Raw genomic sequence first — 24,416 nt, 5'->3', positions numbered from 1 at the left:
CTTTGGTAAATAATGTACACTACTTAAACAATAAATCATTCACTTAGAAATTAAAGATTATTTGAATACACAAAGTTATTAACTTAGAAATTAAAGATTAATTTATTTACATTAAATTATTTAATTGAATAAAATAAATTATTCACTGTCTAAAGACATCAATTGTCATGGGGTTCTGAGGTAATGTGAAGAAAGCTGGCACTGCTGGAATTAGTGTCTTAGGAAGAGTATCCAGATCTTGCAGGTAGACCTATGGAGGCTTCACTACTGGTGGAAGGAAGATTTCATTTGGGTTTTTTTGACAGGGGTTTAAAAAAAGTCAGATATTTTCCCCTATTTGTAATTACTGTGCTAACACTTGATGACATCTTCTCTGATATTTCTCAAAGTTGCATAGTGCTGTTCCAAATCAGGCAACCACTCAACTGCCTTTGGACAAGGCCTTGTCTAAGCACAACTGAAGATCTGATAACTTGGTCTTCATCTTCACTTGGCTCTTCTGTGCCTTTCTGAGAAACACTAGCAGCTATTTCTTCCTCTGTATCATGACGAAAGCCTTGCTCTTCACTATCCTTCTCCAGCCACTCCACAATGTTATCCTCTGACACCTCTGTCTCACCACCTCGATGTAGCAAGTTCACAAAGTCCTCAGTCCCAAACCCAACAAAATGTACCTCAGTGTCTTTGAAGAGTTTGTTCCATGCATTACTGAGGGTTGATACACTGAAGCTTTTCCATACCTCTGCCCAGTTGAACACTGCATTGCAAATGTTGTACTTTCCAAGGCACTCTCCCAAATGTTTGTTCCTGTAGTGTTGCTTGCAGACTTCGATGACTCCCTGGTCCATGGGTTGAATCAACGCATTGGTGTTAGCAGGCATGAACATGACCTTCAAGTTCTTCCAAAGAGGGATGGGCAGACATTGTCAAGCAGAAGGATGGCCTTCACATTGTCTCTTGCAACACCCAAGAAATCTGCCTGGTACTTGATCATGGCAGATACAAAATGGCTGTGGAACCAATGGTGGAACAGCTCCAAGTAAACCAGGCAGTATTATTCTCATGTGATAGTTTTTTTAGTAAATAAGAATGTAAACCATTAAACTTTTTTTCCAACTTAGTAGAAAGAATCTTGCTTTCTATTGTGAGTTAAGCAACTTTTTTACATGTGCAGTATTTAATTTTCCATTTCTTATTCTGAGATAAGGGATGCACAGAAAAGTGTAACTGGCAATACAAAATAACTAATACATTTACAATCATACTGCCCAAATCTAATACATTTTTTGCTATTCATTACAGTAAGGTGAAAATTATTAATATCTAATTCTAATAGGTTACAGAATACAAAGTGTCTGTGAACAGTTCATTTTAAGGTTAAAAACCAACTCACTGAGAAGACCCAAAGCCACTGAGTCTGAATGCAAGAAATGATTGGCAATGTTTTGAAGGTCTTTAACCCTTTTACCTCAACATTATTACCTCGGGAAGCTATTAAAGGACATAAACAGCAAACAATGCTTTGGCTACTTGAAAGAATTCATAATGACTTTTGCACACTGGTTTTAAAATAACAATTAGGAAATTGTAGCTTATAATGAGCTCTTTCTATAAGTTATAAAACAAGTCAATCACATAAATACGTTGCTTGAAATAATTTGTCCAAATAAAAAGGTGGGTGTCAAGAGGTGATCAAATTAATTTTTTTGTGATCTCTGAGTTGACCAGAAGGAATTTGAACTGAGAACAGATAAACAGCATTGTATGAGTAGATTCAGTTTAGACATACACATATACTGTACATGATCTATTCAAGTAATACAGACAAAACATTAATATCTGTGATCACTCGTGTATTACATGACAACAAAACTGGAGTTTAAGTATTTTTATTTAAAGGTTTCTTTTGAAATAAAGGAATTCAAACATATATGAAACTTTGAATTATAATGTACATAATAATGTTAATTTTATTAGAATATATTGATGGTACAGTTGTTTATTTAAATTTTGAATGCAACTCGGTAAAACCTCATGACTTGCTCAAAAAGGAGTTTAAAGAGTGTGGTTGATATGAAAGGGTTAACTGTGTACCATAATAGCTATTTAATATCCAAGTTATATACACTTTTCACTAAATCCCTTACACTTTTTTCAAAGTAACAAGAAAAAACTTAGAAATAAATATAAATTTTAACTAGCACAAACTTTGTAAATTTCCCTTACCTAATGTCACTTCCCGCTATGGCCAAGTAAGTTCCACTCTGATCAAAGCACAAGTCTTTAACCTATAAATGGAAAAAGATGGACAAAACTTACAAGCTTTTACTTACTGTATATATGACATTAAGTTTAATTAATAAAACCACTGGTAGAAAAAAACGTTAGTCATAAAGCAACACACAACAAATTTGATATCATATTGGTTAATAAAAGCACAAACAGAAAACTACTTATTGCTGAGACCTGTCATTGATGTTTTCAGCACCTCCTTAATAAGACTTTACTGTATAAAACAAACAAGCTTTTAACTTTAGAGAAAATTCAGTTTAACCACTTGAATTAAAAATGTTTAGTAGCATCAGTATAATGTATCTTTAGAGTAGTAATAATGATAAATAGGTAAGGATGAGTTAATCAACTATAACTGTTATCTTTGTCCGTACATCATTTTTGTTTGGATCATAAATCAGTTATTACAACTTAAATACAAAAGCACAAGAAACCTCTGAAATATACAAATATAACATGAAGGGAAAACTGCAAATGTTGAAGTCATCTGTTAAAAAATTTACTTTTTACACTTAAAACAAACCAAAAGGCTCATCTGAGACAAATTTTAGAACCAGGAAAAAATACAACAGAGATCACAGTTACGATTTTAAAAAAATGTGTACCATGAACACATGGGTTACCAAAAATTGTCATAAGTGTTTTCTGATAATGATAACAGATAATGCAATAACAAAATTGTGTACACAGGCCATCCACTCACTCTGATTCAGATGACCTGCTCACAGTTATGGTTAACCTAAATCTGATCTTGCCAATATTCAGCTCACTGTCAAGACAGACTCTCATCAAGTAAATGATAAAAACTAGCAGAGAAAGCAAAGAAATTAAACTGACAGTGACTGAAATGTGAGAAGTATAAGAACTTCCATTATGTCCAGCCAAGACATGGATGTAAAAAAAATATGTGGTGCCCCAATTTTTGTACACAGACAGAAAACTTATATGTTGTATGCAAATTTTGCATTAAGTTCTGAAACAAGTTAAGATTCTCAGGAAAAAACTTCGGTATGATTTAATAGATATGGCAATTCTCTAACTTTGTGTGAGAAAAACAATCTGATGGAGGTAATAAAACATATCACTTTAGATTATGCTGGGCAGGGATAAAGTTGCAATACGTATCTTCATATTGCCAATATTAATTTGGCATCATCAAGTTTAAAAAAAAGTAACATGTAAGTAAGTCACAGGATAAACACCAACTAAAGAAAGACTAAAAAAGAACAACCAGTAATACGGTCACCAGAAAGTAACTAATTACATTGTTTTACCTAAACAGGGTGATAAATGTTTTAATAATTAAAGTAAAGCTGGTTCTGTTTGTTGTGTACACAGTATTGATACTATGTTAAAAAAGCTTTAAAGAATAAATAATTTGTTATATAAAAATAGATTTTTTAAATTTCATCCCTATCTAGCAGTCTTTGAGTCAACAAATCACACAACAGTTCAAGATGCTGTATGATTTTAAACATCAAATTTTCATACACACCTCATAGCCCTCATCAAGTGTAATAGTTTTAAAGTTCTTCAACTTTCTCAAATCCCACAGTTTTACAACAGAATCATCAGCTGATGTAGCTAAATAATACCCATTTTCCGAGAAAGAGATGGCAGAAATTGGACCAGAGTGTCCTGGGAAATTAGCTACATTAGTTCGTTCCTTCAAATCCCAGATCTTGATCAATGAATCCGAAGTGCCAGTGCCAAAGATCAAGCCATCAGGGTGAAACTGTGCTGATGTTAAAGCTGTCAAATAAAAAGTTTAACAGATATTTATGTTACAAAGAAAAATATATTTTATATATATAAAAAAAAGGAATTGAAAAATACAAACATACAAAAAAAATACCAATAAGTTCTAATTATAAACAGTGGAATTAACATTGTTGAGAGTCTAAAGATAGAAACTAAAGGAAATATGAAATAAAGGATCAAAGAAAAACAATTAGATAAGAAGCAAGCTTTTCTGTAAGCTACCATGTGGCGTAGTGGTGTCTCCAACTTTAGTAAGCACCCGCCCTGTCCTAAGGTCAGAGAAGGCCCAGTGTTCATCCGTGGAGGTACTCAGCAAATAGTCACCAGTGGCATGAAGACTCAAACCTGTCACAGGGCCCTCGTGTGCACGTATCATCTGGACCGTCTGAGAGGTTGGAACATGCCAGACACGAATACTTGCATCAGGAGAGGTGGTGATAACTGTCTCCTGGAATAAAGAACATTAACATTCAACTTCAATAACCAGTAAGAGCAATACACATATATAAGTATTATATAACTCAGTAGACATAAAAACAATGTTCAAAAGTTTTGTGAATATATAAACAAATAATTACACCACTTATAACAAAAATGGAAAATATTGGCTTCCAAAGTCATCAAAGATTCAATTTTTATTGCTATTTGAGTGGTTACCAAGTAATTAAAAAAAAAAAAAGTCATTTGCTTGTAAAATGTCCAAGTTCAATTAATTTTATCAAAAATACACAAAACATATCACATTTCAACTGTGGCAAAAAAACGATAATGTTTCAAAACCAAAGATTTTTAACATTTGGTTTGGTTGTTGTTAAGCATAAAGCTACATAATGGGCTATCTGTGCTCTGCCCACCACAAGTACCGAAACCCAATTGTTTTAGTGTTGTGAGCCTGCAGACTTTTAATTCATAAAGAAATGATGACATCTAAATAAGATCTTAGTTACAGCAGACTCATATCATACAAAGTTGAATTATTGACAAACATTTTACAAAATCTATGAATTTAGGTTGTGCTAGAACTAAAAAATCTTGCATCAAGTGACTCAATACTAAGATAATACTGACAATTAGTTAAAAATGGTTAACATTAACAACGTGCACATATGAATAGTTTACATGCTTTGTTAACCATACTTTAAGGAAGTAAAACAACATCCAATTGGGGGGTGGGAGAGGACACTTAGATATTCCTAGACTAATAAATAAGTGTTCTTCTTCTTAATGAATTATCTTGGACAAATGATTAAATTGGGCTTTTGTGTGTATCACATTTTTACACACTTTTTCATCATTATGACTTCAGACAAGTGGTTTTGGTTTGCTATTTGGGGGCAATGAACAGGTTTCTGTGCTTTCATATGGCATCATGTAGGTAACTGTTTCTTATTTATTTGTCTGTCGGTCTATATGTTTAAAAATGGCTTTGATTGATAAATCTCTGCTTACATACCTTATCACTTTTTACAAATCAATCATTGTTTTCATAGTTTCTTCCTGGCATATTTCTAGTGTTTTAACTATAACTTGCATTAAGATGAATCAAATAAAACCACAGTATGTTGAATAAATGTGAGTTTAATAAGTGCAAGTACTTATTAAAGGCCATTACAATAATAGTAACATTTGATAGTGACCTACCTCTTCAGGGTGATAAATTACTGAGGTTACTTTTCGAGTGTGACCCTTCAAAATAGCAATGATCTGTTCTGTATCCTTGTTGAAAATTGTGGCATTCTTGTCATTTCCTCCAGTCAGAATCTTACTAGTGTCAGTTGGACATACATCCATTGCAAGAATTCCAGGAATACTAGCACTGTGCAGACCCTAAGGAGCAAACCTTTATTACGCACACACACACACACACACACATATATAGAAGAAACTCAAAAGGTGAATAACAACTTTTAATTTGAAGTAAAGGAATATGACATAAATTCTAACTTAACATGTATATATAAATTTTTTAAAATAAAAAAGTCTTTAATACTTTACGCTTTTTTGAATTTCTTTAATGAACACAAGTTTGGAAATTGTTTTGTTTTTAAAATCTGAACTCTGAAATACGTCTACAAGAAGCATCAATTACATGTTCTAGCTATAATAGAATAGTCTGTAGAACATATCAAATAGATGGGGTAGTTCATTTAATTGTGGTAGAACATGCCCTAAAAGCCCAATAAAAAGTGTGGCTAAACTCTACAAAAAAGTAATAATTTTTACAACTTTCTGACATATATACTAGCCTGATCTATTATCAAAACTTCACAGCAGATTAATCAGTCACATTTTTCAAAGAAGAAATGCATAAAATTCTTTATGTAACTTCTATACGAAAACAAGAAATTATAATTGTGGCATTCCAAAAGTTATCTCATAAGCTCTGACTAATCAGTCCTTAGAAATTAATAATAAAGTAAATAGTTTAGCTGGTTAAAGTATCTATTCTACAAGCAGTCAAACAGCTTGAACCCTGACCAGTCTCAGTTTTGATTTCTTCAAAAAATCTAAATCAACACTCTCAACATCGGCTTGGTCAATTTGACCGACCACATGACCTCTTTGTACTCATTTAGTCTTTATAGTGTTGATACACCTAATTTTTATTATAGTGTGTATATCTTCACAAAACTTAGCAGACTTTTTGGTAAACATTATAATATTTTGGTGAAGTACTTTTAATAATCTAAAAAAAAGATTTGTCCTTCAATATCTCGAGTATTTGTTTTGAATAGTCCATGCGCAAAGTGATTTTCATGTTAAGATTAAAAATACTTTTCTTCATCTCACAAATATCAAATTTCATTTGTGTAATCCCTATAACCTCCTAGAAATATTTCAAATGTTTGTTTTCAGTAAAACTTTATATTTTATCTGTTATTTTCTCTACCCTAACTCTATACAAGGTCGGTCAATTTGACCGACCTCGTAACTACCAAAAATAAATACAAATCTAAATCACCATTTTTTTCTTTCTAGAGTGACTTAAAATTGTAACATGACACTATGTTCATTTATCCTATGTAGCTTTAAACTCATAACAGTATATATCTATTTATACTTAAATGTTATTGTTCTATTGCCCTTTGAACTGTGTCTAACTACTATTCATGCCATTATAAGTTGTAAATCACTTGGTGAATGTGGAACTCACATTATGCTATCGAATTACATTACCCACAAGGTACAGCAAGCTGCTTGCATGCATGCCTTGTGAAACATTTTTTATTATATTATTATTTATTTTACCTAATCTAACCTTAACTGACCTAAAGAGATCCCTATATTTACTTTTTAGTTACTTTTATAATAATAAATAAAGAATAAAAATTAAAAACAAGATATAAAGTACTTACACAGGTCTTCCTTTTTTTTGCTGTTAACTGTTGATGACACTTAACCCTACTTTTTTATACTAATGGTATTAATACACTAAATAATTTTTATTTAATTAAATAATGGAACAAAGAACATAGACTAATAACATGCAAAAAGCAGACAATTTCCTCTAACTATCACAATTTTTCTAGCTTTCTAACTATTCAACAAGAACTGTTACAAGTTCATCCAAGCTAGTCGTTATCTTTTCCATGGGAATGAAGCTTGTACTAACTGAGAAATTGACAATTCCCTGTCCAGAAAACAATGTAATATAATATATCATTTGAGAGATGAAAACCTTGGCTTTATACTGGTTATACATAATATAGTATTAAGCATAAAATCACTATTAACAAATCCTGAAAGAGAGGATGTGACAGGTGGGTGTGGCAAGAGGGGTCTAATTTTCTATTTGATGGCTCAGTAAACAAACAAGATTGAAGGCTATATAAAATTATGGTTTGTATGACCAATGACGATTTTATATTGAGTAATTTACATTAAATTTCGTATGTATTGGTAGGGTGGTGAATAAAATAGAGAAGAGGGGATGCCTAGAGAAAATATGTCACATTTCTCAAACTAGGGGAAATTCAGGATTTTTTTAAATGTTGGCTTATAAAATTAAGAACTTAAAACTTATATATCATTAAAATATGGATTATTAGCTATGATTTTTATGCCATACTAATTGGTATAACAAACAAAAAGCAGTTTAATTAAAATTTGTTTGTAAGTCACTAAAACCTCGTGACATGCACAGTAGAGGATAGCTGGGGCAAGAGAGTTAAAGGCAAGAAAAGAAAAGCATGTTATCTGAAATAAACTTACAGGATGAGATGCTAAGGTTTTGTAAGCTCGAACATCCTCAGCTTTAGCCAACTCCTCAGGAACAGTTTTTCCCCTCTTTTTCCTTTCTGTTGTCAACAAAGTGGCCTTGTCTTGAAGCTTAAAATGCAATCAATATGGTTACTTTTATAGTACATAGCAATGATATAAACATCCACTAACTTGAGAAAATATAAGAAATATCAGGATCCATTGTTACCATTTGTGTGATGTTTCTGATGAAAACATGAACCAAAATGGTGATCTAGTAACAATAATTTTCCATTTTTCTATGACTTGGTGGTCAAGTGGACATTTACTTTTCATAGTTATTGATAGAAATCAGTTACTGTGTAATCTTGCAGTATTTAACATGCATGATAATATTCCCAACCAGTTTAATTTTACTTAACTAAACTACTGTGAGAAATTACAAAAACAATATTAATAATTTATATATTTCTATTAAAATTTCAGTTTTTTTAATTGAAAAAAATATATTAAAAAAGCACAACATGTGGTAAAGAACTTGTTTTACAATTCTGTAATTTTTTGGTTAAAAATCTCCTATGTTTGGTTTACATTATGTTTAATCTAAAGTTGTACTGACCAGTACACACACCAGTATTACTCAACAGCTAAAATGGAATGTTCCCATTACAAAGTTTTATATTGATAAACAAACTTAGTGCATGATAAATCAATACACTGCACTTGTAAGTACAGCATTTCTTGTTGTATTTTAAAACCTCATCTTGATCAAAAGATTAAAGTCATAGTTTAATCAAATCTACCTGGCTGCAAATCTGTTGTTTAAACTGTAAAAAGCACTAACAATAGTAATGGGTTTATAAATTCTCAAGAATTCCATGTCCATTATTTGCTAGGTTCACTTTATGAACAAATAATTTAGGGTTTATCACCTTTACTTATCATTTACTGTCCCAAAGAATGGAGTGAGATTTTGTGGCAATGTAATGTGAACCACGAATCCTTAGATTCCCAGTCCTGCAAGTTAATCATTAAGCTACACCTGGACCCTATTCTAAATGGCTTTTTAATCATTCTAATATCATAATGTTACTAATGGTACAATTCTTACTGACCTCCTGAGGTCATATTGTAATAAATGGCATAATTTTTACTGACCTTTTGTATGATTTCTAATGCTGGACCCTAATTCTAAGTGACTTTTTAATCATTCTAAGGTCATAATGTTACTAATGGTACAATTCTTACTGACCTTCTGAGGCCATACTGTCACTAATGGCATAATTTTACTGACCTTTTGGATGACTTCTGGGGTCATGCCTGCTTCCTCAGTGGGTTGCTCAGCCAATCCTCCTGCTTCTGCTCCATATTGCTAACAACCATTATTATATTAATTAATTAAATACAGTTCACTTTCAGTTTTACATCATATTAAAACAAACCTTGAAAAATGAAAAACACTTCTACAATATCTAAACCATTCTTTTCTCAAACAACTACATATTCACAGTGAAGAGTGTAAATATACTGTTTCTTACACAAAGAGCAACTAATACAATGGAATCAATTTCTATGATATTACCAAGCAAGATTAAACTTACAATAACTCTTGAACCTTTACAGTTCTGGTAATTTTACAAAATAAATTAATATCAGGTAAAATAATTCAACAAGAACACAGTAGCAGAGACATGTTGGCCTATTACCAGTTACCCATTGATTGGTACTAATTAATACGTCCAGCCTTAGCTAACTTAGTGATCTATGCAACTAGAATAATCACAGCTCCACCTTTCCATAGAAAATCGTATAATTAGTTCCCCATTTCAGGCAATTTGTTTTTAAACACCCTGATTTGGACTAGTATTTATGTAGTTGGTGACTAAGGAAGCAGAATTCTAGATGTTTAATTTCTATACTTTTATACTGCATTTTTGTTACTTAAGTATCGTGAGATCTTAATTACTTAAAACGAATAATTCATAAATTCAAAAGAGTTTTATATCAACTGCCTCAACAGCAACGCTCAAATTACACACACCCCACTACCACCAATCCATTTGTTGGAGAACTCTTATACACCATGACGATAAAATTCTTTACAAACCTACTAATATTGATTAAATTACACATTATAGGTTAGTTTTATTATCTCTATCCATTTCAATTGTAATTGATACCATTTATAATTTTAGTTGGTATTGTGACCTATTTCCCGATCAATTGCAGAATAACTGATCAGCACACTTCTACAGCATAATTAATAAATGATTTTGCCTTTTATCATGTGTAGCTTCTCCTCTCCTAAATTATATACTTAAACTACCATGGTTCATACATTTTCCCATCAAGTTTTGAATTTTCCTGGCAATTTTGGTAATAACACAGAAATAATAGTAGGCTGTTAGAAAGCTTTCCTTTCAAAAAATGATAAAGTTGTTTAAGTTAAATAAACTCTCCTACACTAGCTTAACATCAGTTGATACTGACTTTAAGTTTCTATATGGTTCTTGGCCTCAGCTATTAACAGAGCATCACTATCTTGGGACTAATTTTAAAGACAGAAAAAAGTAAGGTAAATCCAGTCTATTACTAGAGAAGCCCAAAAATTTTGTCACTAACTATGCATTTTTTCTTTCCTACAATCAGAAAGTTACTCTAAAAATAAATCACATTCTTTATGATGAGATATTTAGTTTTTAAACACATAGTTTTTCACTTTAAAACTAAGAACACTCCAGTGAAATAAAAAGTATCGTACACTCCTAATAATAAGAAGCTCATAGACTGAACAACTAAAAATAACATTCACTATTTAACACTAAAAAAGTGTAAGAAAGCTCATTTATTGGGTTATTACTTCACTTATTGTAATCTTTGATTAATACTGAGAAATATTTGCTACTTTACAAAGAAATGGAAGTTACTTTACAAAACAACCAAGATATATATATTATTGTTATGCACAAGTTTAAATCTTCACACTTTGTAGCTTTGATGATCCAATGTTATTACCGTAAAGAAATACTGATTTTAGAAAAGGTACAGATACTGGTTAAAATTTAACACATTTTGTAACTATATTCACCTGACATTTCTTGTTATTCTTCACAAAACTAAAAAGCTTTTTACATATATTAACTTTTTTCCACAACTATTTAAAAAGGGAAAAACAACTTACAGGTTGTTGTACACCAGGAGGAGCTGCAGCAATGCCAGCCTGAGGTTTCAGAGTAGCCAAAGCTGAAATAATTTTTATATTACCTATGTTACAAAAACATCTATGACAACATTTTTAGACAGTACCAAAACTTTTAAAAAACAGAACCTTTATAAAAGATGCCTATATGTGCCAAAAGCATTTTGTAATAATAATAAAAAATACTACTTAAATAATTGGACTTAGGTGATCATATAGACTACTACTACTAACTACTGTTTGTCTCTTTCAGATATTCTCACAAAGCTACCCAAGCATTACTTGCTCTAGTCATCCCTAATATTGAGCTGATACACTAGAGAAAATGCAGATAGCCAACAGCATTCAACAACATCTCTTAGGTTATTTTAACTGAATAGTTAGATTTCACCATTATTCTTATAACACAGCCATAGCCCCGATGTCCAATCATTGTTTTGTTTTTTTCAGCAATGGGGTTAAAAACCATAGATTCTCAAATCCACAGCATGGCACACTGATCACTAAGCTACACTTAATCTGCTACTAATGATGACAATAAAAACTTAACTAAAAATCCCTATCACCTATAAACAAATAATCAGTACTATTAAAACTCTTCAGTATGGAACATCTATACATAGTGTAGAATTGTATAGTATACTAATGTAGAAGGATCAGCCTTCATACTTGAAAACCCAAGTACTTTAGAATTATTTTAAAATTTTCCTATACTATCACATACATAAGAGAAGTCAGGTGTCAAAACAAAGGAAATATTGCAGGCTGTATAGTATCCCCCCAATTATAGGCACATACCCCTACAAACATTTTGAAACTACAATTTTATAAAGGCTATTTCCTTTCTTATTCACTAGACCTTTACAAATTGCACTAATATGTTTCTTCTCATCTCGTTTATAAAAAAAAATATTGATTCTATAATGCCAAGCCTTTAAGACAACAAGTTGCTCTGCACTATCAAGTAATTGTTCTTTGGTTGTGATTCATCAAGATATAAAAATAGAATTGTTATTAACCCATCCAGAATACACTAAGAATACTTTATTATAATATTTATTTAGACTTACACCTGATTAGAATGTATCATGGTGTTTTCCATACTTGAGAGAATTTAAATAATAAATAACCAAATATATAGTGATAAAAGTTTGTACTGTGTAATTTGTTCATGAATATGAAAACAAAATTCTGAGCTAAAATAATAATTAACCTATGAAAAAATACTAGCAATCTATTAAGACGTAAGTGATATCAAACTAAAAATATCCGAGTTTCAACAGAAAATTCTCAAACACTTTTTAATATGTCTCAAGTTATTTTATCGTAATTACGGTATTGCTACTTTAAACATCTTGGTTATCAAAAATAGTATGTATTTTCACAGATGCTTGTTCTACACTCATTTGTAATTTATTCACACTTACTTGTAAGTCTGCAAGCACTCAGAAATAAAAAAAACTACACAATGTAACTTTCCTAATCTTATCTTAGAAGCCACTACCAAAATGTTCAATAAGAAAATAAAAATTTGTTCATTAATTTTTGCAGAGAAGGAGTTTTCTTCACTTCTTACCATGCATGTTTCTTTTCTCTAATTTTCTTATTTCTATCATCAGTATATTACAATTTTAGAAAGTCTCTGGTAAAGTTAAAAACAGCAATTGCACAGTAGCAAGGAAATCATCAATATCCTTACCTTCTCTTGCAGCAGTTACCTCCTTTGTTAGTCTTGCAATTACACGGCAAGCAGCATCATGTTGGTAAAGAGCATGAGACAATTCTGAAAAGTTAGATTAAATGAACACATTTATCAAGAGAATAGAACAACAGACACATTAAACTTTAACCTTCAGGTCTTACAAAAATAAAATCAACAAAAAAAGCCCCAAGCCATCAGAGGACTATAACACACACACACACACAAAACAGGAACAGGGGTGAACACTATTTCAAGTCTGTTGTGTTTATTATATGTAATAAAATTCAATGAACTGAAAAGTCTCTTCCTGTATTCATTTTATTGCAATTCTATGCGAAGTAAGTTGTAGTTTCTTCTTATAATGATTTTTTTTCCACAACTTGTTTAATAAAATTATTATATGAATATTAATTTACATGCTAGCCAGCCAAGTTAAGTTACTTAAAGACAACATGGATTGGCTCACTATACTTTTATGAATATATTCTGGTTTTAAACTGTTTTTTTTACTTGATATTCTGAATATTGTATTAAGAAAAATAAAACCTTTTGTCTAAATACGAGTATCATAAGTTTTATTTATGAAAAAGTTACAAATCTTTTAGAAGCAGCAACTGATTTCAAAAAAGAATTTCTTTACAGAGACATTATTTGTGTTGATTATACTTATAATTCCAATGATACACATAAAAAATATTTTTAAACATTTATTTATTAATTATTTATTTGGAAAAGTTGTGTAAAATATTAACATTTGTTTCTGGTAAAACACTTGTATGTATTTGTTAACCTAAAAAAATTTTTTTTCTTGGTTTTTAATTTTATCATGTTAAATCAAGTTTTAATTTTCCTGAAAACAAAATGAACAAACTTAGACAAATCTCAAACTGACCCTGTCGAGCAGTCTGAAGTTGTTGCCGTAAGGTGAAACTGTGCAACATAACAGCATCCTAGAAATACACAGGGAATGAATAAAAAGCATTAAACCTCAAAGACACATTAAAGAAAACGTTTTTATATTTTGATATCATGAAAGTGATGATGTACCTTTCCAAAGCTAAAATAAATTCAACAGAAGATAACCAAGTTATATGTAAAACAACTATTTTGAAGATACCAATTAATGTCTATTTAATACATGCATTGCCTAGACTACAATTTTGTCACAAAATATAACAAGTTTTTACAAGTGTTTCAAGTTTTAGCCTTTATTTTTAGAGCTTTTACATATCTTATCTAATAACATAGTTTACAAAGTAGTCCTGCTAAACTGTACACCTGTCAATTACGCTTTCTTACAATGACTCTAACTTTCACTGCAATGGCTTTGGTAAGTTAACTCTCTATTGTATATTGTAACCAATCATTCTTTGTTGCTTATTACACATACAAATGCTTCAATTCTGTAGTTGGAATACTTTTACTTCCAGAAAACAGTAAAGAAGTTATGGAAATACTTTTGTTGATTCCTCCATTGAACAATGTTACTTCTAAGTAATGCACCCATCTATAATTTAAGAAAAGATATTTCACAAAAATGTTTCTGCAATGTAGACATACTCGCCATGACCTATGTGAGGTAGCTTATAAGCCATTCACTTGAATTTTCCTTATTCTATCATTTTCACTCACACCATTCAAGTTGTACTTTCTTGCAGGCATTATGTGTTAGCTAGATAAGTCCTGAATTATTTTACATGGTCAGACAAACAAACTCATATAGATGTAACTTTCTTTAATAAAATTACATGTAAAGTACACAATAAAGTAATGCCACTATAATAGTGTACAGAGCATGAAACAGTTATGAGCATTCAGTGTATGGCATAGTTTTACGAGTTGAAACAAAGACCCCCCCCAAAAAAACCAATAGTAAGAAAAAAGTTAACTAGAAATGTGATTATAGTAGTCTATGAAATGAACCAAAGCTAAGTTATTGCAAAGTAAAGTAAATGTACATTTTGTGTATGAAATGATTTAACAAATTGAAACAAAGAAACTAAAAAAACAACAACGAAAAATAAAGCTTGTAGTAAGGAGACAACTAATTAGAAAGGTGTTTATTGCAGTCTATGAAATGAATCAAAGCTACGTTATTGCAAAGTAAAGTAAATGTAAAGTTGTAATGAAGGTAAACTTAGCTGAATATGCAGAAACATCTGAACGCATGTTCACAAAGTGATAAGCATATGGTTTTCAACAAACCACACATGCATACTTTAAACCTAAATAAATCAAGAAAGCCCAAAGAAATTTTATTTTGTGTAATGTTTCTTTTTTTTTTTAAATTATATGCAGGTTAAGTGATGTTTGTGTAAAATACTAAAGTTAAAATGAAAGCCAGTCATCATGTGACGACAACAACATTGTGCCAGCATTATCATACTCTTACACTGAAAAGTTTGACTAAGTAAAAAGCAGGTAAGGTGATTCTGAATTGAAAAGTCAAAATGCAATCCAGAATTCTTGGACAAAGGCCTTTCTAATGATTTGAGATTTGTAGAATTTCTTTGAGACATTTGTGAGAAAAGTTCTGGACAGACAAATGCAAACATATCATTTCTAAAGATTTAAGTAATAAATTTTAAAAAATTATTTTCAACAGTATTTTCATGTATGCAATAAAGTTACATTTGAAAAGTATTAGAAATGGCTCCCTAAATCATGACATTATCTTAATTACCTATAACAATATTCTGATTGGTACTAAAATTGTACTGTAATGATGCTATAAACATGTCTTTTAAGTAGACTAATGCATTTTCTAAATATTTACAAATTATAGAGTAGTTTCAGTCACTAAGACCTTCCAACACAGGCTGCAACACCCTATTAAAAAACTTCTATAATGAACTGGGCAAATTTTTCAAAAATAAAATCATAATACATTAACGAAAAGAAAAAAAAAAATTTGGAAAATCAACATAAGAATAACACAAAATGGGTAAAAAGAAATTAAGAGCCAGATTTTAATTTACATCAATATACATTAAAACTAATTTCTTACATGAAGTCAATACTAAGATGTATATCATATTATGCCTTAACATAGTGTTATATAAAGTGTTCCTCACCCACTCATCTTGCAAGGTTTTTAAGATTGCAGGAATACTGGTAGCTGAAGGTGGTCTTGGTTTAACAACAGGTGGAGCTGTAGATCAAGCATAAATTAAATAAATGCTACTTATGGGTTGTTTTTATAGCATTTATTACACACTTAAAGTTTAATTCTTTCACTTCCATGGGCATCTAAACCAAAAAGTCTAAAAGCCTGTGTGTGTGTGTGTGTGCATGCCAACTTATAATTGACAAACTGCTAGATTAATTGTTACCAAACCTGGCATGTACCCTGATCATACCCCCCACGTATTCTCCATGAGAGGACCCTATGACTTTCCCATATCTTGAATAGGTAAATCAGCTATTATATATAATTATAAACACACACACACATATCTATGGTGCACACTGTATAACCTTGAAATGTGTGATATTAACCACATGTAACATTGGAATTTAAATGTTGTATCACCATGAGGAAAGAATACTTCCCAAAGATTAAACTTTTGACTAAAAACCTACACATTACATTTGATGGACAAATTTTAAAATTTTGATAAATCTGACAAAAATATAAACTGGCAATTGAAAATATACAATTGCCATGTTAAAAAAAAAAATAAGAGGGACAGAAAACTTGCATTAAATACATTTTTTCCACATTGAAAAGTAACTTCATTTAGTCAATCATAACAACATTTATTTAATTTCTGAGACTCAAAAACCTCAAATATTATATATGCATCACCATTATAACAGACCTAATTGTATTTCTTTCACTTATGCTATGCTGATGAGCCTTGAACAGGCAAAACTGCAGTCCAAAGGAAAAAGTACAGCCAATCAAACAATGCATTAGGTCTCCTTGTCACAGATTATATTTTTGATTCTAACTCTGGTGAAAATAAAATAAATCTGTAATATAATCGTTAAACAGTTGGCCCACTGTATAATATCAAATAATAAATTAGATGTAATGCCATAATAATATTGACACGCCTAAATGAACTTAGGTTACTATATGTTGAATTAAAAATGACTCAAATAACCCATAAGCATGTTACACACACACACACACACACATCACCATTACAAGAGGCTTAACTGTATTTCTTTGGTTGGCTGGCCCAAGCTGTACTAATAAGTCTTGAATAAGCAAAACTGCAGTCCACAAAAGAAGGTACGACCAATCAGAGAATGCATTAGATCTATATGTTACAGATTATTTTGATTTTACCTTGGTGAAAAGAAATCTGTAATATAATCATTTAATCATTAACATTAATGTTGTTTTAGATACCACTAACCTCACTGTAAGCAGGACACTGTAACTATATTTTTCCCATCAAGTGTTTTGTATGCTTTTGTATAATTGCAGTATTTGTAACCTACCAGTTAAAACTTGAATACTTTCTAGATTGACTGGACAATCATTTTTTATATTTCTAGATTATATAAAGCTCTAAGTCCTTAAAACTGAGTTCATTAGTGTACATGCCATTCTTGCCAAAATCTCTGAATAAAATTTGATTTCTTCTTCTTTCACACTTGTTTATATATATATTTAACAAAGTAACTAAAATGTAAACATTATAAACTTCTCATCTTAGCCTAACAAAAGCAGTAAAATAAAACATTTAAAATTACACTAGCATCAGCATGTGTAACAGGATACCTCACAATCACATTGTGTTGATTTTAGCTAATGGGCTCCTGTAGTGATTTCTAGTTCCTTATGTGCATTAGTGGGTACAAAGTACACCAATAAAACAACAAAATTAAAAGAAAGCAGGTGTGAGAAGGTTAGAAGTTGAAGTTGTTTAGGATAATTAATTTGAATCTTTCTGATCAATAATGCAGTCATTGCTGAAGTAAAAATGGTATTATTTACTTACTAGTTTACTGCCTTTCATTTCACTATGTGTTGATAATTTCACTACAGTTAGTGTTTAGAGAAAATAAGAGATAAAATATGAAGTTTTACAAAAAAAACTTTTGATATTCATTTAAGATGTTCTAGATGTTATAAAAATGGAACAAAAAAACTGAAAAAATAAGTATTTTTCTTCTTAGAATGAAAAACCACCTTTCACTCAGACTAATTCATTAAAGGTTGCATAAATTCACAGACAAATCTTTAATAAAAATACTTTATCAAAATGTCTAATTTTTGTGTGCATGTACAACAGACTTTTAATGTTTACTAAATGCTCGCCAAATATTGTGAATACATATATCGTAAATTCAGAATTATAGTAAGCACTATTATATATAGTTTCACAAATACAGAGTTGGTCAATTTCACCAAGCCCATGAAAAGAGGGTTAAACTTGCAATCATGTGATGTGCTTTACATATTTACTTCCAGCATGTAATATTTTGAACTCCTTGTGTAATAAAAACGTCCACTGAAATCCAGTCTTATTTTTGATAGTAACGTATAACAATAATTATAATTATAAAAAGAATATCATATGTTATTGTTTGTAGTTATGCACAAAGCTACACAATGGACTGTCTGTGCTCTGCCCACCACAGGTATTGAAACCCGGTTTCTAGCGTTGTAAGTCCGCAGACATACTGCTGTGCCAATGGGGGGCAAATATCATATGTGGACTCAATTTTTACAAACATAACATGTATCTTTTCCTCATACACATTCATAGCACAAGTGTACTTAGGCCTAACATGATGTTGTTGTTTTTTTTAAACTGATTACTATATATGCTAACTAATTAGTCATAACTATATTATTAACATTTTATGTTGAACACAGAAATCTTTTGAAAGTCTAAAAAACAGAATAAACACCAGACAGTGTAAAGATACAATAAGGTCAAGTAATCAGACTTATGAGATTCATTATTACGAAACATTTATTACTTCGGTTCTCGTGAATACTTAATTAGGCTACACATGACAAGCAATGTAAATCTGGTAACCATGTTTTTGAATAATTAAGTTGAAACATTTTTTATTTTATTTCCAGATTAAATGCTGAATCAAGTTACATATTAAAACTAATGAAACCTTTTTAAGCCTAGTTATCCTATACTTACTCCGCACTTCAATCAGCATGTCCTCTGTAAGCTCTCTCCCACTAATAGGGTCAGAGCCATTTTCGGTGATGTATTTTAGGATAAGTCTTTTCTCAAATATACTGCCAGAGACAGGCGAAATAACTGGCTGCTCAGGTACTTCATTACTAACTGAAAAAAAATATAAATAAAATAGATACAAAAATAACATATTAACAACAGTGGAAAGCCACTTGATCCTTTAAACCTGTCCTTCAACATCCTTGAGAAAAAGAAAAATAGATACAAAAATCATATATTAACAACAATGGATAGACCACTTGATCCTTCAACATCCTTGAGAAAAATAAAAATCCCCCATCCTTTCAGGAAATCATTTATCCTCCCCCCCCTCTTAAACTTCTATAGTGTGCTGACCTTCAATAGTGCTAATGGTAAGTCATTCTATAAATCTATAACATTATTAGAAAAATAAAACTGTCTTAACTGTCTCTTGCAAATTTTACATATGTATCCTCTCGTCCTGTTCTCTTCTGAATATAGTAAAAAGAAATTAGAGGCCTTTATCCTACTGACCTCTTGGGTAATTGTGTAAGTTATAAGAACATCTCTTACCCTTTATTTCTCAAGAAACAATAAGATACCTTAACCTATCCCTGTAAAATAACCCTTCCACCTCAGGAATCATGCTAGTAGGCTAGAAGCCATCCTCTGAATCTTTTCCAGTAGGAGAGGCCTAACTAGCGACTTTTATAAAAATAGTTATCCCTTTTTGAGTTGTAGTCAATATGTTTATAAAATAATATAAAAAAATAAAATATCAAGATCCTTTTCTTCATTCATGGTACTGAGTGAATTTCAATCTATATTAAACACATGACCCAAATACATTACCTTGCATTTACTATAATTAAAGGCCATTTGATAAATATCTGACCAACTTACCAATTCATCCAACTCATTCTGTAATACCTCAGCATCCCCAATACAACTCAAAATAACCACGAGTTTAATGTCATCAGTAAACTTTACTTATGCCCCTATACGTATCATTAATGTCAATAAACAAAAAGCAAAGCCCCAAAACATTGACCTATGAGACACTTTGTAAATAATAACCTTTTTCTTTCTATCCAATCACTCTACAATCCAATTAACCAGTCTTTCCCCTAACCCTTACTAATGTGATTTTCTTAGCTAATCTTTTGTGTTGTACCTTATTGAAACCTTCTTGAAAAACTTGATTAGTAATGCAAAACATATCCCTTTTGTAAAATAATGCAGCATACTTTTGTAATTTTGCCTCCACTAATAATGTAAAAGACGTTATATGTTTTGTACTGCTTATTATCAAAATATAAAAAATGTCTTCATCTCATTTGTCATAAAATAGAAATGGTTTTGGTATTTCTAATTTACAACCAACTTGGTACTTAATTTTGATGTTTTTTGCAAATGTCCAATATTACAGCAGTGTTACAGGTTGTTTTCAAATGTCCTTTCAGGATGTTTGTTATGTGAGAATTGTATGTCAGATAGTGTAATATTTAATATTGAGGTTTAAGTGTTTTTAGACCTCTTGATTCATTATTAAAATGTAGCGAACTCAGGTGTGTATGTTTATATTTGTGTTAGGGATGTGTTTTGTTAAATTTATTTTAGAGCTTCTTAATACAGTGAAGGAAATTGTCTTTGCAATGGACCACACATACACCTGAACAGGGCATGTGCAGGGCTGATAGGCTTATCAATCCTACTAGAAGATCTATAATTAAGGGCTTTAACCACATTTTAAAATTTAATCCTTTATCTCATTAGTGAGCCAATTAATCTTATCTTCCCTGTTATACTTCTCTTTATTTAGAAACATGCCTATTTTAAATTAAAAACAATTTATTTAAAAAAATATTTTATTTCTAATTTAATGTGCAGCAAAATATCAAACTTAATTATGAAATGATCACTTTTATGCAAATATTTCCCTACTTCAACTCTTACAACCATATCCCCACAAGTAGTTTACAACAGATATAGAATGGAAAAAAAAGAGGGAGAAATAGTTGCAAAAAAGGAAGCAGGTGGGGACGTTGAACATGTATTTTTTTTTCTTTACCTGGCTTTAACGTCAATTTTCATTGTTCTCAAAAGTTATTGATAAATTATATGCATTCACCCTTGCAGTAAATATTATATTGAAATGTGATTAGATTTGGAGAACATTGATAATATGAATTATTTTGAAATTCCAGGTAATAAGTTATTTAATAGTAATATAATTTTTAAAAGAAGGGTGAGGTGGCTCACTGTGCAAAGTATAAACTATAGATGCTTAGGGTTGAGGACAAAAAAAAAATAGTTAAGAATTTATGGTTGGGGTTTCAGTGGTAGAAAATTTAATTAGCAGTTGTTATAGGCCATCTGATTATGTAGATAGTGTCAGCAAGAAATTGTATAATAAGATCAGGGTTGTAATTAATAAGGTTGCTGTGCAATAATTATGAGAGATGAATTTAAAACACATTGAGTGGGATTATGTGGAGTCCAGTATGAGGAAAAGGTATTTTTTGAAGAGGCTCAGGGATGTTTTTTTATAACAATAGGGGGTTATGTGGAGCTGGAAGGGACATCCTTGATGGGCTAATAAGCTCTTTTTTTGTCCTATTAAAATTTAATGAATATACTGTGTACTTTGGATCATAGATATGTTATTTAGAAAACAATGACCTAAGGCCACTTAAAAAAAAATGTTTTGTGTCTGGAGTTTTTATAAAAAGGAAGAAGTTCTTTGTTTTTCTTTTTCTAGATGACTTCTTTTGAAAAAAAGTTTACACCCTTTTTGTACATGATTGTTGCTTGTTTTCATAGAGCCATGTCAAATAAATGTCTTATTTGTTTCATTTTTTCATCAAAACGAAACAGAATTAATGACAAGTAAAGATAAAGAGCAAAATGAAGCAACTGTATTCATCTCATTTTTCATTCAGAAGTTTTCTTTGTATGATTGAAAAATGATAATTTAAAATATAAAAAATTTACTACTTCTGTGTTCATCCAATCTTTTCTTGAACTCGGTTAAGTTTTCTGCCTCCAACACCCTTGAAGGAAGCTCATTCAAAAAGCCAACCATCCTGTTTGAAAAGTAATACTGTCTAAACTGCAGATGACTCCTGTGCTGCCAAAATTTGAATTTTTACCCCTTGTCCTATTGTTGTCACTGCTAAACAAAAAACAATTTGATGGATCTATATTATTAATACCCTTAATAACCTTAAACACCTCAATCAAATCCCCTCTAACCCTTCTCCTCTCCAAAGAAAACAAGTTTAAGAGATTTTAGTTTCTCCTAATAGGACAATCCTACCATCTCAGGTTTCATTCTAGTGACTATTCTCCAAACCTTCTCCAGCAATTCAGTGTCCTTCTTGAAGAAGTGAGCTCCAAATTGTACACAGTACTCTATACAGTGAAACAATAATATTCCTTGTCTTTTATTCAATGTTTCTATAGATGCTGCCCCAAATCCTATTACCCTTATTGCTAGCTACAATACACTGTTTAGATGACTTAAGTGATTTTTTATTACAATACCAAAGTATTTTTTCTTCAACCACAGTATTTAATGTATTCCCATTTAAATTGTAAAAATAATTTGAATTATGAAAACCTACATGCATCACCTTACATTTTGGATAGTTAAACATCACCTGCCATGTATTGGCCCAATGCATCAAATGGTCTAAATTTCCCTGTAAATCTATGGCATCTTTGATACAGTTAGCAAACTTCAAAATTTTGTTGGTCACTCCAGAGTCAACATTGTGAATATAAATCAAAAACAGCAGATGACCCACCACAGAGTCCTGAGGCACACCATTTGTAACTGTAATCCAGTAAGGTCTAACTCCATTTATTACTACTCTCTGCTTTCTACTCTCCAGCCAAATTTCTATCCAATTTAATAACATTTCCCCCACACCCACAGATATAATTTTTGTAACAAGTCTTGTGTGAGGCACCTTATCAAACACTTTCTGAATATCAAGGTAAACCAAATCCACAGTATTTCCATCATCAACTCTTGTAGTAACATCCTCAAAGAATGTCAGAAGATTTGTTAAACAAGACTTTCCCTTAGTGAAACCATGCTAGCTCTTTGACACTAGATCAAACTGCTTTAAGTGACTCTGTAATACATCTTTAAGCACACTCTCCAAAACCTTTCCAACTGCTGATGTAAGACTACCTGGCCTATAATTGCCTGGACAATGTTTATCACCTCTTTTAAACATTGGACTAAATTTAGCCAACTTTCAATCTTCTAATACTCTTCCACTATTGGGCTTTAACTTTTAAATAACATATTAATATTCGTGTTTTTTAGTGATATTTCTTATTTAATTGATGAATGACCTTTGGCTACCCTTCTTTCAGAGGATTGCTACAGAAAGAAAAAAAAAGACGAATACAATTTTTGAATGGCATTAAAATGTTCACACCTAAAACTGGATTAATTACTTTTAAAGATTAAGATCTTCAATAAGACCTACAAGTGTTTCCTAGTTTTATTTTATGCAATAATGAACAAAAATAAATTGTATCACAGTTGTAATTTTTGTACGACTTTAAACAGTTACTGTTTAATCATTGGGGATAATTATCATAATAATATTGTTTTCTGGTCCAATTCTGTATAGTAATCGTTTAAATGTGAATTATAAATTATACTACTGAGTTGTTGTTAGGTTTGTTTCCAAACATACTGTTTCGGGCTTTTCCGGCTTTCTATTAGTATTATTACTAGATGCCGTTACCCATCGACATTGTTAGGCCTCACTGTTTACCAGTAGGCTTTTATATTTTAAAAATATACCACAGAGAAAATGAATCATCTGCAAGATTACTTACTAGCACAGCAAAGTGACATCTTCGAGATTTTATCTTCCAAAACAGGCAGCAAAGTTTGTACTTTCTAACTGATTTACCTAATCAAAAATATAAATTTATCAATTGACACAAACCACGCACTCTCAAACAAAATGCAGACACTAGCGACACCGTTGTTTTTCAAATATTGTACTACTGACTGGACAAAAACAGAACAATTTATATTACCCCTACAATCGTTCCCAGTGGCACAGCGGCATGTATGCGGACTTACAACACT

At 31.0% G+C, this 24,416-nt stretch overlaps 1 protein-coding gene across 1 annotated transcript in view; it reads right to left on the bottom strand.

Annotated features, from left to right (window-relative positions):
* Positions 1–24,304, bottom strand: part of LOC106472242 (pre-mRNA-processing factor 19-like) — a 27,868-nt gene extending 3,564 nt beyond the window's left edge. Inside the window, exons 1-12 of the mRNA XM_013932871.2 lie at positions 24,158–24,304; positions 19,274–19,423; positions 16,229–16,305; positions 14,047–14,104; positions 13,152–13,235; positions 11,435–11,496; positions 9,548–9,625; positions 8,266–8,382; positions 5,695–5,880; positions 4,276–4,501; positions 3,788–4,044; positions 2,227–2,288 (exon numbers count right to left, since the gene is read on the bottom strand). Of these exons, the coding sequence (XP_013788325.1) occupies positions 2,227–2,288; positions 3,788–4,044; positions 4,276–4,501; positions 5,695–5,880; positions 8,266–8,382; positions 9,548–9,625; positions 11,435–11,496; positions 13,152–13,235; positions 14,047–14,104; positions 16,229–16,305; positions 19,274–19,423; positions 24,158–24,176 (1,376 nt within the window). The 5' untranslated portion in view covers positions 24,177–24,304. The remainder of the gene's footprint in view (positions 1–2,226; positions 2,289–3,787; positions 4,045–4,275; positions 4,502–5,694; positions 5,881–8,265; positions 8,383–9,547; positions 9,626–11,434; positions 11,497–13,151; positions 13,236–14,046; positions 14,105–16,228; positions 16,306–19,273; positions 19,424–24,157) is intronic.
* Between the last annotated feature and the right edge of the window lie 112 nt (positions 24,305–24,416).

This window comes from Limulus polyphemus, unplaced genomic scaffold (assembly GCF_000517525.1).
Source record: "Limulus polyphemus unplaced genomic scaffold, Limulus_polyphemus-2.1.2 Scaffold5186, whole genome shotgun sequence".
Lineage (NCBI taxonomy): Eukaryota > Metazoa > Arthropoda > Merostomata > Xiphosura > Limulidae > Limulus > Limulus polyphemus.
Note: the sequence above shows the minus strand (reverse complement) of the source record. Positions and strands in the feature narration are given on the sequence as shown.